The following is a 16338-nucleotide window of genomic DNA, read 5'->3' as shown; positions in this document are numbered from 1 at the left end:
CCTCGCTGAAAAAACTAAATCTTTATACTGTGCATATCTCAGGACGGTCATGTTGAAGCTCGCATCACTGAAAAATACTTTAAAAGAAGTCATCTGTCCAATAGTGCCTCCATTAACTAGCAACCACACCATCATTGTGAAATGGGGAGTTACTAGGAGTGATGTTGTACACCTGGTCAGCATCGGCCCACCTGTCAGTCCCCACCATGTGGCGCTATCCCCTCGGCCACCTAGCTACCTACTACTCCCTCCGTCTCATAATATAAGGTCACATCCCACCAAAATCTGTTACATTATGGATGGAACCCTATCTAGATTTATAGTGTTAGGATGTGTCAACCAAAATTCTTATATTATGAGACGGAGGGAGTAGCAGGCATGTCATGGCAGCAAATTCCGTTTTTCTCTCCTTTCCTTAGCCCGGAAATTCACACCAACGCCCCTACAACCCTAGCGCAGCAGGGGGAGGGCCACCTCCAGGTGGGCCCTGCACCCGCGCGACGTCAGCGTAGCGGGTGGCAATTGGCCCTGCTCTCCGAAACGGAGATTCCCCCTGCTACAAGAATCGCCACGGTTTCCATTCCACCCACCAGCGAGTACCCACACACGTGACAGGCACGCATGCGCTCTCGGTCTCGGTCTCGGTCTCTGCCCCCTCACGCGCTCTGCCCCCGGCGCCGCGGCCACGCCATGGCTGCCGCCGCGGACTCCGGCTCCCCCCCCTTCCCTCCCTCCCCTCTCGCTCTCTTCTCTGGTGGCGGAGTCCCCGGTCGGGTTATTATTATGCGCTGGTTCCGGTTTTTTTTTCTTTTCTTCGCCATTTCTGCAGGGGCGGAGGAGGGGTGGGGGGACTTTTTGGGGGGTTGGAGATTGTGGTACATTGCGTTGTTGGGCGAGGACTTGGCCGTGGCCACGATTCGTCGTTCATGGGGGATGCTTGGGATTTAGGGTTTTGGTTTGGGTTTCGAGTGGGGATGAAATTCCTTTCATTTTGAGGGGGCTTTCTTCTCCGTTCGCTATTCGTCGCGTAAGGCGCTTTTGTGTGGTTCGGGCTTTTCTCGGTGATAATATGTGGATGGTAATGTTGGCTCGCGTCCGTTGGTCGAAATCTCCTGTGATCTTTTTTTGGATCGTGATGTCATGCATTAAGCACCTGTACATGTACACCTCGATTTGAGTAGAACAAGGTCTGTATTGTGCTTGGAAATGGTCGGGAAGAGTGATTTCCTAGCCGTGCTCCTCGGAAACAAACTATTTATGACATTTGAGGGCTTTTCCTATGAGGAAGAAGAAGTGCTTGTTCTACTCCTACCTCATTTGTTTGCTTGCTTGCTTGCTTGCTTGTTTGTTTGTTTGAGTGAACTAGGTTCTGGATTGGAGCTTTTTTGCTTTGCTTTGGAGCCTGCATAATGTTTCTAAAACGCTGACTGCAGAGGATCTCAATCCAGCGGTGGGGGGCACACTGAGAGTTATGTCGTGATTTGAGATTCTCATGGCGTACAAGGGAGGTGTTTGTTGAGAGAAAATAACCATTCTACCATCATCGAAACGGAGATTCGCTAAAATACCACTCCGCATTTGGGATTCACCAGAATGCCGCTCTCAAGTGTGGGGCTTTAAATGCCATTAACTTCCATTTTTTAGAACTAAAAATTGTTTCGTCGCTTCTCTCCTATGTTTAATGACCAAAATACCCCCGATTGAATCCATCAAAATTCCTCATTCTTCTTTCCTACTCGAGCAGGAGCAGCGGCCTGGGAGTTAACTTCCATTTTTGAGAACTAAAAATTGTTTCGTCCCTTCTCTCCTATGTTTAATGACCAAAATACCCCAGATTGAATCCATCCAAATTCCCCATTCTTCTTTCCTACTCGAGTAGGAGCAGCGGTCTGGGAGCTAGGGTTGGCCCCGTGCCACCTTGCCGTTGCCGCTCCTCTTCTCGCGGGCGTCCCCGACCCCCGTCCCTACGCGCCACCGCCGCTCCTCTTCTCACTCCGCCGCCGTGCCAGTACTCTTCTTCTCGTGCCACCCTGTTGCTGGCCCACCTCTCCACTGCCACCGTCCCTCCCCTCTTGTCGCTCGTCAACTGCTCCCACGCGCTCTTCCTAGATGTGTGAGCTCCCACTTGATTGGATTCAATCGGGGGTATTTTGGTCAGTAAACATAGGAGGGAAAGGACAAAATAATTTGTAGTTCTCAAAAATGGAAGTTAATGGCATTTCGGCGAAGCCCCACACTTGAGTGGCATTGTGGCGAATCCCAAATGCGGAGTGGCATTTTAGTGAATCCCCGTTTTGATGATGGTAGAATGGCAATTTTCTCGTTTGTTGATGGCACTTGGGAAGTGGGCGTTTGCAGATGGTGCATATAAAGAGGAGTATATTTCACAATACTCTTTTAGTTTATTATGCCAAACCATGGTGATTTATGATTAATGACATCTATATACTCTAAACTATTCGACCCTACGAATTTCAATTCATACTAATTTTCTTGTCATGTTGAGCCATATCATCCTGAATCATCATGGTTATTGGATAGTTGTTCTGTGTCTGAGATTTGCAACCAGATCAGACCAGCCGCTCTATTCACATATCGAGCTCTTATGTGATACTTGCCTTATGTGCTTGTTGATGTTGTTTCAGTATTGTTCGCTATTATATTATAGAACATCCTAAATAACTTTCTGTTCTAAAATTAAGAGTTGTGCATTAAGCTGACCATTCTTCTTGACATTTGCACAGTTTCAATGTTTTGCAGACTGAGGGGCTATTCAAGCATCATTTGGTTTCCTTCCCAACCAAAACCTGTTCTTTCATGGACCTAATCTGTTGTTTTCTCTTATTATAACTTGATACCCCAAACCACAACCAACATCTCCTCTGATTTAATCAATCTGCTGTCTTTGTAGGAATGTATTACCGCAGGCAAAGGAAGGCTTCTTCTGAGGCCAACGCCAATGTGTTTATGCCTGGGGGTCCAAATGGTATCTCATTTCCTGCATCAAATAGGGCTCATGATTGGGGATATGGCGGTGTTGGCGAAGAATGGGAAACTAGTTATGCTCGCAAACTCCAGTTGATGAATTTTCTTTCTGCACTGCATCAACGCGCTGCAAATTCTTTGGTAACCACTAGAATGGATGCAAAAACAGAAGGACAGCTCAGCAATAATAGTTCTTGATTCCGATGATGAGGACGAATACACGGAAGGATGTGAACAGCTCACATCTGAGAACAATAAAGAACAGGCACCATCTGGACCCACTAGTCCTTACACGACATGGATTGTATCCAGCACGAAAGACCAAGTAAATGGAACCTTGCATGTTGATGGAGTCCAAAGCACTCAAATTGTTCCATATGGTCAAAATGCACCGTTAATAAATCAGTTCCCTTTGCAAACCAGCTGGCAACCATCTATCCAATATGAAAGGGTTATATTGCAGAAAAGACCTGAGGAGCAACGCGTTCAAGATCTGGTGGTATGTATCTTTCACTTGAAATTTTTCAATGGACTATCCACTTCGACATATTGGTACTTTTACTCCATTACATACCTGCACTGATAAACCAATTTATTGCATCATGTCTTGTGATTGTATTTTGATAAATCTGAAGAGCATTATGATATTTCTTGTCTGGAATGTTAGAATGGAAATGTTTGATGTTTGTTGAATCTATACTCTTTTGAAGCTTAAATATCCCATATTTGAACTTTAACTCTTGTTGCTCACTGTAGGCAGCAAGCCATGCAGAGAAGATAGCAGAAACACAAGTTCTCCTTACTCTTCCTACTCTTCCTACTGAGAGAAAACGAAGGAAAACAGAACCCACCACCCTGGTAGATGTTGATGGTGGAACTAACCTAGGAAAAAGAAAAAGGAAAAATCATCAAAATCAAGCAGCAGTTGATTCAAACTTGGATTTGCAACAAAATGATGTTCCTTCACAAAGCTACAGGACTATGATAGAAGAGGAGAAACCTGTAAAAGAAAGTGAAGGTCTCGAGGATCTTTGGAAAGATTTTTCATTGGCTGCTGAATGTACAAAGGTACAAGTTGTAATCACAGATGTTTTTTTTTTACTTTTATTCTGCAGCATTATAAAATTGTTGGTTCTTTTTCCATCTGACTGCTAATTGTACTCGTAAATACATGCTATAATCTTTATTTTTTGTTTCAAGATTGAATACCACTGTGCACAAAGTAAGTTTCATGGCAAAGTGTATTTTATAAGATAAGATAGAGTTTGAAAAGGCATTCATTTGTCAAATCATTTAAATATGTGTATTATGACAAAGTTTTGAAGCATTTCAATTGATTATTTCTATCTGATTTGTGTCTTTTTCCAATAAAGCTCACGTAATATTCTTTGTCCAGCTTGATACAAATGAAGACATGTCCAATGAAAAAGATGTGGATGATGAAAATGAGATGGATGATGACTGCAATCATGACATTCGGATTCATGAAGATCTAGGCCACGTATGCCGTATTTGTGGCATGATTGTTAGAAAGGCTGAAACAATAATTGATTATCAGTGGAAAAAGGTGCGTACCATGTTTAGGACATGTGATTCTTCAAAGTTTTCAAAACTGTGATGTCTATGATTCTAGTTTTACTTTGAGGAAATTATAAGCAGACAACCAACTTTGGGAATTGTTTTTTCATAAAGAAACTGCAAGTTAATTATTTACATGAAACCCCTCATGTCCCATACAGCGTCAACTTTTAAAGCCCCAAGCGTTAGATCTGGTTATACTTGACACTACACACCAAGAGGGTCTAGTATATGAATGTTCGCTATTGGACAGTCACGCGAACGGTTCCGACAACCTTCGTCTTACTCGTACGTCTAACCACGCCTGCATGCAAATATCTGTTACTAATACGTGTTCACATGAGAGTTGCTCTAAGCCTGCCTTTTCAAAGACCAAGTCCACCTATGCTTATGTTATTTGATTTTCCTAGAATCGTACACATGTTCAACGTATGACGTATGTCAACAGTAAATGTTGGTTCTGTTAACAGTGAAATTTGGTAATCGGCAAAAACATCATCGGCTTAGAATCATTATTGGCTGCAGCATCTCGGAATTAGCCGATGGGAGTTATCAAGTCACCAATAGTTGGATTCCTGCTATATTCGGTTAAGGAAATCAATCTACTAAAGAAAGCTTATCCCTAAGTGACCGAGTTTAAAGAGGATGCGGCATGGTAGTTTATCTATTAATTAGGAATAGTTTGTTAGTTTCCTTTTATCTTTAGGAAAGTGTGTTTAGTGTCCGATAAGGACATTATATTTTCCTTTTATCTTTAGGTTAGTTTCTTTCTTGTCCGATAAGGACTTATATCAACCCCTGGGTATAAATATGTACACCCGGGGTCTATGTAATCTATCTTCACAATAAATACAATTCGGCGCATCGCCACATTTTACCTTTTCTACTTTATTTTATTGTCCGGCGGGACTTGGCACCTGACGCGGGGTTGCATCGGTGTTCGATCTCCAGCGAAGGGGTAAGTCCAATGCTCCGCCGGTCCAGGCAATTGTATCGTCTACGTCGGCGTCGTTCAAGACTGCATCAGGACATTCGACCTCTTGGATTACTCTGGTTTGGATGATATATTTGCCTACCTATTTATCATATGTCTATGTTAATCTAGTCCTAGCATCTCAATTTAGCTCTATCGGCTGCTTCTCGTTTTAGGGTTTCTGCCAGTATCGGCTAAATCGCGTTGCTAGATTAGATTAGCTTAGACATCTACCACCCTGAAAACTCAGTCAATGGCTTGATTGTCTAGATATTATGTTTTTTTTCATACTTAGTGCTGCATCAGTTAAGTTTGATCTACTAAGTCGTGCTTAGAACCATAATCTCTAGCCTGCTTCTTGATTGCTAATAAGGGTTTCATCGGGGTTTCAGCCGATGAGTTATCTGGATGTTGCATCGGCTCATGAGGATTGCATATACATATAAGTAGGATTTAGCCGATGACAACAAAGATTGGTTTAAACTGGATTATATTGTTATTTTATTACATCGTTGTCAGCCGATTGCCTTTATATCATTATCTACATTAGACGTATAGCCGATTGCTTAAACCCTATCGCTATCGGCTGGTATCGGCATCGGCTATTATCGGCATCGGCTGGAACTACTCCATCGGCTTGTCAGCCGATCGGCTGTTTTGATCTACTATTTGCATATCTTGTCAGTTGCAGGATCAAACTGACTGGCACGCTCGAATCTCGTCAATATTTGGACATGCACAGGAGCTAAGTAGATCTCCCAGGCCAGTGTGTTCGATTTTTTTTTCAACAGGTTCGATATATATAAAACTATTCTATACCCCCCTCCCTCCAACCCACCTCCCCTCCCTCCAAGAGGGCAAACCCCCCCCCCCCTCTCCCACATGGTCAAAGGTCCCCCAAGTTGGTCAAACCCGCCTGTGACTTTCCCCACCACCTCCACTCTTCTCAGCTCTCGTCTCCAAATGATGTAGTAACGTGATGTTCATCGTGCAGTAACACCATGTATTACTTGTAGTAATAATATTGAAATGTAGTCATAATATAGTCATGTCGGATCTACTTTTGATAAGCACTTTTTTTCTAACATCATGGTGCAAACGGTTTTTAAAAGTAGTACATGATGTGAGAGATATTACCCTACAAAGATTGTTTTTTAAAAATTTAACTCTCTACAAGCAGTAATACTATATCATATGTATTACTATTGTCTGCTATGTGTTACTGCAATCACATCATACGATTACTACATGATGTAGTAACGATTATAAGTTTCACAGTAACATAGTGTGTTACTGCGATTTCTTGATAACGTTACTGCACGAATGCGTATAGTAAGAAAAGAAGTGCAGTAATTGGCTCGGTTTAAGGTGCAGTAACGTTCTATATGTTCTACAGTAACAACGTGTTTTACTGCAGTTATTGGATAGTGTTACTACATAAACATACGGTAATATGTAACTGTCAGGTGGTAACATGTATAAGCCGGTAACGTGTATAAGCCGTGCAGTAACACTTTTACTTTCGTATAGTAAAAAGTATATGGTTAGCATGTGAGACTTTGAACTCATATATTTTTTGTTTCAATTCCTGATTTAATGCAATTCACCACAATATTATTGTCAAAAGTGTAGTAATGTCATATACATTCATGCAATAACACTATATTGGAGGGAGGAGACCGATTTTCTTGAGAAGAGGGAGGAAGAACGGTTTCTTGAGGAGGGGAGTATGTAGATGCATTTTGAAGTTCTACCCTCCACATGCAGTAACACTATAGCATCATTGTGAAAACGGTTTTGAAAAATAATACTTATCTTGTGAGATATTGATTTTCGAATATTGGCATTTTAAACTTTAACCCTTCACATGCAGTAACAGAATATGTAATTTGCAGTAACAAGGGCATATACATGCAGTAACTTAGTTTTACCAAATGTATAAAATTGTTCAAAACACTCCTACCTCAATCAGACATCGCTCAAAGCCACCTGCAGACTTTACCTATAGTCCACCTATTCGATCTTCATCTCGTAAAAATGATATAGTAAAACTACAATTATCGTGCAGTAACATAGCTACTTGGAAGTGGTAACATGCACCTATTATGTAGTAGCACTTCTACTTTTATGCAGTAACAAGTATATGGTTAGCATGTGAGGCTTTAACTCATATATTTTTGTTTCGATTCCTGGTCTACTACAATTTTACCATGATGTTACTGCCAGAAGTGCAGTAACGTCCTATTTGTTCTACAGTAATGTGGCATGTTACTGTACTTTTACGATAATGTTACTACTGGAGCATAGTACATGTTATGAGTTTCGTAGTAACATATCTTTGTTTTTTTGTTTTACGATGGTAGAGAAAGATATTAGAATTGATAATCATATTACTTTCTCACAAAATTCTTGAAACAAATAGCACCATTAGATAAATTGGTTAGAAGAATGTGCTTTGACCTATGAGGTCATGGGTTCAAGTCTTGAATTTAGCAATTTATTTTTTATTTTCCTAGAAAAGAGAAAAAAGAATGTTTTAAGGAGAAAAAAAGGATCGAGAGGGGGGAGGGGGAAGCGAGAGAGAAGGGATCGGGAGGTGGGAGGGGGAAGCGGGAGAGATCGGGAGGGGAAGGGGGATCGCGGGAGGGAGGGAGGGGGGTATAGAATAATCTCACCCTCTATATATAAGATCGGGAGGGGGGAGGGGGAAGCGGGAGAGATCGGGAGAGGAAGGGGGGATAGTGGGAGGGAGGGAGGGGGTATAGAATAGTCTCACCCTCTATATGTATATATATGTATATATACATATAGATACATATGTACATATGTATATATATACATACATATGTATATATATATATATATATATATATATATATATATATATATATATATATATATACATATGTATATGTATATATATACATATACATATGTATATATATATATATATGCATATGTATATATATACATACATATACATATGTATATATATACATACATATGTATATATAATTTTTATACATACTGTTTATACGTACATGTATAAAATTACATTCCTATTTTATAAAAGAAATTACATTCAAATTTTTCATCGTACTTTCCAACTAAATATATAAACTCTCGTAAATAAAGTTTATATACATAAAGTTTTTATATGTAATATTTATGTGCATAAAGTTTATACGTAAAGAGTTTCTATACGTAAAGTTTCCATTCAAAATATACTATCGAAAATTTAAGTACTACTAAATTTCTGAATTAAATTTTAAAATACATTAAAAAAACTCTAATCAAAATGACCAGATAGAATGTCGCATTAGCCCATTCATGCTGGCCGCCTAGCCCATTAATAGCTCGAAGCTGATAACGTGCGGTGCAGCAGCAGCACATCGTGCGAAACAGTCGTGCTTTTGGAGCTCTACGACTTGTTTGGTAACTGAAGGGAAGGGGATTAGGAGTTTACACGAGAAAATTGATGATGAGATTAAGATGGAAATTTGATTTTTAATCCCAATATCTTGTTTGGTAGAGATGATAAAAATTGATAGGGAGTTTAGTTGGAGATTAGGTCATTAATAAAAACGGATGGCTGATATTTGCTTAGACAAAGTAAAGGAGGAATTCCCTCCCAATTACCTGCCCCTACCCAGTTATTGAAAAGGAGGGAGTTCCTTCCTCAATTTTCCATCCCCATCTCACCAAAATTCTCATATCTCCCAACCAAACAAAACACTTAATAGCCTCATCCCTCTAAACTCCCAATCCTTCCTAAAAACTCCCTCCAACCAAACAGGCCGCTAGAGTTTCACGACATGATAACCGAATCAGAAAAGTTTGGATCTGTCTCTCCATGCACGCGGTAGACAAAACTGGAAATTTTGAATCCGTTCGTGTCTTCCATATCTCGCGCGCGTTCGCGCAGTAGACCTCCCCACACCTACACACCAGCTGTATCCACTTTGCCGTGTTCATGTCAAAAATCATTTTCTTCACTTCCTACACAAATGCTATTAATATTAAGGCACATAGTACCTTGAAGGTCTTTAGGCAGTGGAAGGGCATCACGATCAAGAGAAATTTGTGGATTCATGCTGAACGAAATAAAAATTACTGACATATAGTTCTCACACATACGGTTTTTGTAATGCTCGTTAGATTTACTGTGAATCTCTAGGGATTCTGGTTTCTTTTATAGAAAAACATGCTATGGGGGACCTTTTCTTTACTGAAATACTACTTCCTAAAATGGGGGAGTGTTTTCATTATCAACTCTTTTGATATTGATACCACTTTGGAGTATGTAGTAATAGTCGTTTTGGAAATCATATGGATTTCTTTAGTGGCTTGTACATGAGCTAAGCTGCGAGCCTTGGCAGTATTCAGAGCATGGGTCCTGTAGTAAAGATGGAATGCTTGCATCAGTTTTCTAAAGTTTGTTGGATTTTCATGTGGATAAGAAAATTTAACTTCATGCTTACATTATATCAGGCTTCAAGGACAAGAACAAATTACTATGAATCACGTTCAAAGGATGCTGATGAGATTGATACTGGTGCTGTTAAAGTTTCCGAAGATTTCATTGTCTCTGATATTGCCATTCATCCAAGACATGCGAAGCAAATGAGACCACATCAGTTGGAAGGATTCAGCTTCCTGGTCAAGAATCTAGTCGGAGACAAACCTGGAGGTTGCATTCTAGCTCATGCTCCTGGTTCAGGGAAGACATTTATGCTCATAAGTTTCATTCAAAGCTTCTTAGCAAAGTATCCTTCTGCAAGGCCCCTTGTAGTGCTTCCGAAAGGGATTGGGAGTAGCTATATTTATGGCGCCATATTTTTTAACAAAAATTAGTCGGCATGTATTTACATTGTAAGTCCCTAAATTACATATGTATTTTTAGTGTTTTCAATGTAAGTCCCAAACTTACATATGTAAGTCCTAAAATTACATATGCTACGAGAAGAACACGTTGCAGAAATTGCTTACCTTCTTTAAATTGAAGAGCTTGAAAACAGGTTTTGGAAAAAATCAACTAGGCACTCTGCAGCGAACCGGTGATACAAGGTGGAGTTCTCAATAGGAAGGGCTGGATCTATGTTGGCGAGCAGGGTGATGTCAGAAAAAATTACATATGTAAGTCCCAAAATTACATACTAATTTACATTTGTAAGTGGTGTGTAAGTAGGGTGTAAATTAGGTACTTGGAAGAGGGAGTTTCAGTGGTGGCAAGTGGAGGACATACCACTATATGATTTCTATTCTGTTAAGGCTGACAAAAGAGTAGAGCAACTGGAAGTCCTCAAATATTGGGAAGCCCAGATGAGCATACTATTTCTTGGATACAAGCAGTTCTCACGAATCATCTGTGGTGATGGAGATGGAAACATTGCAGCTGCGTGCTGGGACAGGCTGCTTATGGTACCCAACCTACTTATACTAGACGAGGGTCATACACCAAGAAATCGGGAGACAGATGTACTGGCATCACTAAAAAGACACCACGCAAAGTGGTCCTGTCTGGTACACTTTTCCAGAACCACGTTTCGGAAGTGTTTAACATCTTGGACCTTGTGCACCCTAAGTTTCTCAAGATGGAATCGTCCCGTCCTATTGCTAGACGTATAATGAGTCAGGTAGCAATATCAGGTATCAGAGTTTAAAAGGGGTTCATGACAGTGCATTCACTGAGTCAGTGGAAGACACCCTGCTGAATGATGACAACTTCACTAGAAAAGCCCATGTTATTAGAAGTCTTAGAGAATTAACAAAAGATGTGCTTCACTATTACAAGGGCGATATCTTAGATGAACTATCTGGCCTAGTGGATTTTAGTGTGTTCTTGAAACTCAGTAACAAGCTGAAAGAAATTGTTCACTGTTGGAATTAATAGATGGGCTAAGGCCCATTCGAAAATTAATTCTTTGGAAAATCACAAAAGCCAACCTCATGGGATGGCATGTATGTGGAGTTTAGTACCACCTTGCTTATTCTAGGAGAGGGGGACCTCCTTAAAAGAGAGGATGCCCTCCTAGCCACTTGAAGCATGTGTGGTGGAGAGAAGAGGGGCAACACGCGCGCGCTCGATTGCCTCGCTTGGCAGGCGGCGCGTGTGCATGATGTACGTGTCGAATGGTCCGAAAAATTGGCTCCTCACCCTTGCGCAGATGTAGCCTCCTTTTACAGTTTTGTTTTGCTGCAGGAAAATTCGGATTTGTTTTGTTGTTGAAAACATTCCGAAAAATCCGGTGTGTGAAAACGGCGTGGAGTCCGGATAAGTTACGCGCGACTTATCCGGCTCGGTTATGCAGAGTGGAGATCGTGCGGGCGCCCTGATCAAGTGACCTATCTCTATATAAACCGTGCCACCGCCTTCACGCAACACACGCGAAATCAATCTAGGGTTTGCCTCCTCCTCTGTGTTGCGCCGTCGCTCGTGGACTACTCCATCCCGCTCGCCAGCGTGCACCGGCGATCGGGAGAGCAGGTCTCCGGAACCTCTGCCTTCGACGTCCTGCACCGGGAGAAGGCGGCAATAAGGTTTTTGGGAAGCGCTTCGTGCGACTGCTCCCTGTTCAACCGCGACGGTTCGCCTTCCTCTCCGCTCGCGTGCTGCACGCCTTCGTCGACGCTCGCAACCGCAAGTAGTTCATGCCGAGCAACCGGTCTTTCCGCCACCTCGGTACGTGTTCGACATGTTGCGCATATTTGATCTGTTCATATTTTACTACTTAGTTTACATGTGTAGATCTAATGATGCGTTAATGCTAGTATACATCTGTAATGTCATGATTTATTTATGGAATATATTAAATCATTATATGCCTATATTCGCAACATTCCAAAAACCTTATTATAGACGCTGTGATTTTACTATGGCTGGTTTTGCCGATGCACTGAGGCCGGATAAATTTACCAGTGTGCACTTTAAGAGATGGCAGATCAGGGTCAATCTGTGGCTGACAGCTATGAAATGCTTCTGGGTAAGTACTGGCAAGCCTATGGGCGTTCTTAATGCTGATCAGCAGAAAGAATTCGATGAGGCCACTACTCTTTTTGTGGGATGCATTCTTAGCGTGCTTGGCGATCGTCTGGTCGAGGTGTATATGCATATGACCGACGCTACGGAGTTGTGGGATGCACTGAATACTAAATTTGGTGCTACTGATGCTAGTAATGATCTGTATATCATGGAGCAGTTTCATGTCTACAAGATGGCTGACAACCGTTCTGTAGTCGAACAGGCTCATAAGATACAAACCATGGCTAAGGAACTCAAACTCCTTAAGTGTGTCTTACCTGACAAATTTGTGGCCGGGTGCATTATTGCGAAACTATCTCCATCTTGGAGAGGTTTCGGTACTGCACTCAAACACAAGAGACAGGAATACTTCGTTGAGGGGTTGATAGCGTCTCTTGATGTTGAGGAGAAAGCTCGGGAAAAAGATGTCGCGTCTAAGGGCGATGGTGGGCAGTCCAGTACCAATGTTGTGCACAAGGCCCAAAACAAGAGCAAGGGGAAATACAAAGCTCAGCAGACCACCAACTTCAATAAGAAGAAGAAAAACAACAATCCTAATCAGGATGAGAGGACTTGCTTTGTGTGTGGTCAACCTGGCCATCTGGCCAGGAAGTGTCCACAACGCAAGGGGATGAAGGCACCTGCAGGACAGACCTCTAAGTCTGCTAATGTGACCATTGGCAACACTGGAGATGGAAGCGGGTATGGTAATTTACCTACTATTTTTTCAGTTAATCAGTCTACTAATTGGTGGGTTGATACAGGGGCCAATGTACATGTTTGTGTTGACATCTCATTGTTTTCTTCTTATCAGGTCGCACGGGGTTCCACCGTCCTAATGGGGAATGGGTCACATGCTTCTGTTCATGGTGTTGGCACGGTAGATCTGAAGTTTACTTCGGGAAAGATCGTGCAGCTGAAGAACGTGTAGCATGTACCTTCTATCGACAGGAATCTTGTTAGTGGCTCCCGTCTGACTAGAGACGGATTTAAGTTGGTTTTTTAGTCTAATAAAGTAGTCGTGTCTAAACATGGATATTTTATTGGTAAAGGTTATGAGTGCGGAGGCCTATTCCGCTTTTCCCTTTCTGATTTTTGCAATAAGTCTGTGAACCATATTTGTGGCAGTGTGGATGATAAGGCTAATGTATGGCACTCACGTTTATGTCATATTAATTTTGGCTTGATGTCTCGGCTTTCCAGCATGTGTTTAATTTCTAAGTTTTCCATTGTCAAAGGTTCTAAGTTCCATAGTTGTGTGCAATCAAAGCAACCTCGCAAGCCTCACAAGGCTGCTGAGGAGAGAAACTTGGCACCTCTAGAACTCCTACACTCAGATCTCTGTGAAATGAATGGGGTGTTGACGAAGGGTGGAAAACGATATTTTATGACGTTGATTGATGATGCTACTAGATTTTGCTATGTGTACTTGTTGAAAACGAAAGACGAGGCTCTAGACTATTTTAAAATTTATAAGGCAGAAGTTGAAAATCAACTTGACAGAAAGATAAAAAGACTTAGGTCTGATCGTGGTAGAGAGTTTTTTTCAAACGAGTTTGACTTATTCTGTGAGGAACATGGCATTATACATGAGAGGACGCCCCCCTATTCTCCCGAGTCTAATGGGATTGCTGAAAGGAAGAACCGCACACTGACCGACTTGGTGAATGCCATGTTGGACACCGCGGGATTACCTAAGGCATGGTGGGGGGAGGCATTGTTGACCTTGAATCATGTGTTAAACAGAGTTCCTAATAGAAATGAGGACAAAAACACCATATGAGATATGGATTTGGGAGAAAACCATCACTTTCTTACTTGCGCACATGGGGGTGCTTGGCGAAAGTCAATGTACCAATAACGAAGAAGCGCAAACTTGGACCTAAGACTATGGACTGTGTCTTTCTGAGATATGCTCACCACAGCATTGCCTATAGATTTTTAATAGTCAAATCTGAGGTACCTGACATGCATGTTGGTACAATTATGGAGTCTCGTGATGCTACCTTCTTTGAGAGCTTTTTCCCAATGAAGGATACACATAGTAGTTCTAGCCAACCCTCTGAAATAATTCCCAGTTCAATCACACCACCAGAACAAACTGAACATACACATGAACATGTTACTGAGGAGGATGACAGTGAACCTCCTCAAAGGAGCAAAAGACAAATGACGGCTAAGTCTTTTGGTGATGATTTCACTGTGTACCTCGTGGATGACACTCCTTAGTCAATTTCATAAGCATACGCATCTCCTGATGCAGACTACTGGAAGGAGGATGTCCGTAGTGAAATGGATTCCATTATCGCTAACGGGACTTGGGAGGTGACAGAGCGACCCTATGGGTGTAAACCTGTGGGGTGCAAGTGGGTGTTCAAGAAGAAGCTCAGGCCTGACGGTACTATTGAAAAGTACAAGGCTCGGCTTGTTGCTAAGGGCTATACTCAGAAAGAAGGCGAAGATTTCTTTGACACTTACTCACCTGTTGCTAGATTGACCACAATTCGTGTGCTACTTTCCCTAGCAGCCTCACATGGTCTTCTCATTCATCAAATGGACGTTAAGACAACTTTTCTTAATGAAGAGCTGGATGAGGAGATCTATATGGATCAACCTGATGGGTTTGTAGTTGAAGGTCAAGAAGACAAAGTGTGTAAATTGTTGAAGTCTTTGTATGGTCTGAAACAAGCTCCTAAGCAATGGCATGAGAAATTTGACAAAACATTGACATCTGCAGGCTTTGCAGTCAATGAGGCAGATAAATATGTGTACTATCGCCATGGTGGGGGTGAGGGAGTTATTCTGTGCTTGTATGTTGATGACATACTGATATTTAGGACAAACCTTGAGGTGATAAATGAGGTTAAATCATTCTTGTCTCAAAATTTTGATATGAAGGATTTGGGAGTAGCTGATGTTATCTTAAACATTAAGCTAATTAGAGGTGAGAATGGGATTACACTCTTGCAGTCCCATTATGTGGAGAAGATCTTGAATCGCTTTGACTACATTGATAGTAAGCATTCTCCAACACCTTATGATCCTAGCTTGTTGCTTCGCAAGAACAAGAGAATTGCAAGGAATCAACTGGAATACTCCTAAATCATTGGCTCACTGATGTACCTGGCTAGTGCAACTAGGCCTGATATCTCCTTTGTTGTGAGCAAGTTGAGCCGGTTTACCTCTAATCCGGGAGATGATCACTGGCGTGCGCTTGAGCGAGTAATGCGCTATCTGAAAGGTACTATGGAATTGGGGCTTCACTATTCTGGGTATCCTGCGGTACTGGAGGAATATAGTGGTTCTAACTGGATCTCTGATGTGGATGAGATCAAAGCCACTAGTGGATATGTCTTCACACTGGGTGGTGGTGCTGTTTCGTGGAGGTCTTGCAAACAGACTATTTTGATGAGGTCAATCATGGAAGCAGAACTGACGGCACTGGATACTGCTACTGTTGAGGCAGAATGGCTGCGTGATCTATTAATGGATCTGCCTATTGTTGAAAAACCGGTGCCGGCTATCCTTATGAACTGTGACAATCAAACGATAATTGTCAAAATGAATAGTTCTAAGGATAATATGAAATCGTCTAGACATGTGAAAAGACGATTGAAGTTTGTCAGGAAATTGAGAAACTCCGGAGTTATAACGTTGGATTATATCCAAACAGCTAGAAACCTGGCAAATCCCTTCACGAAGGGACTATCACGAAATGTGATAGATAATGCATCGAAGGAGATGGGTTTGAGACCCATGTGAGTTATACTATGGTGGTAAA

At 41.7% G+C, this 16338-nt stretch overlaps 1 protein-coding gene across 1 annotated transcript; it reads left to right on the top strand.

The window, feature by feature from the left end:
* Positions 1-2693: 2693 nt before the first annotated feature.
* LOC9272476 (protein CHROMATIN REMODELING 35) lies at positions 2694-10390 on the top strand. The gene is made up of 4 exons (XM_026019988.2): positions 2694-3484; positions 3742-4053; positions 4382-4552; positions 10028-10390. Exons 1-4 carry the CDS (start codon positions 3143-3145, stop codon positions 10388-10390), a joined length of 1188 nt encoding a protein of 395 aa, XP_025875773.2. The 5' UTR covers positions 2694-3142.
* Positions 10391-16338: the final 5948 nt, after the last annotated feature.

Source organism: Oryza sativa, chromosome 8 (genome assembly GCF_034140825.1).
Source record: "Oryza sativa Japonica Group chromosome 8, ASM3414082v1".
Classification (NCBI taxonomy): Eukaryota; Viridiplantae; Streptophyta; class Magnoliopsida; order Poales; family Poaceae; genus Oryza; species Oryza sativa.
The sequence above is the reverse complement of the archived record's forward strand: the minus strand, read 5'-3'. Positions and strand labels throughout refer to the sequence as shown.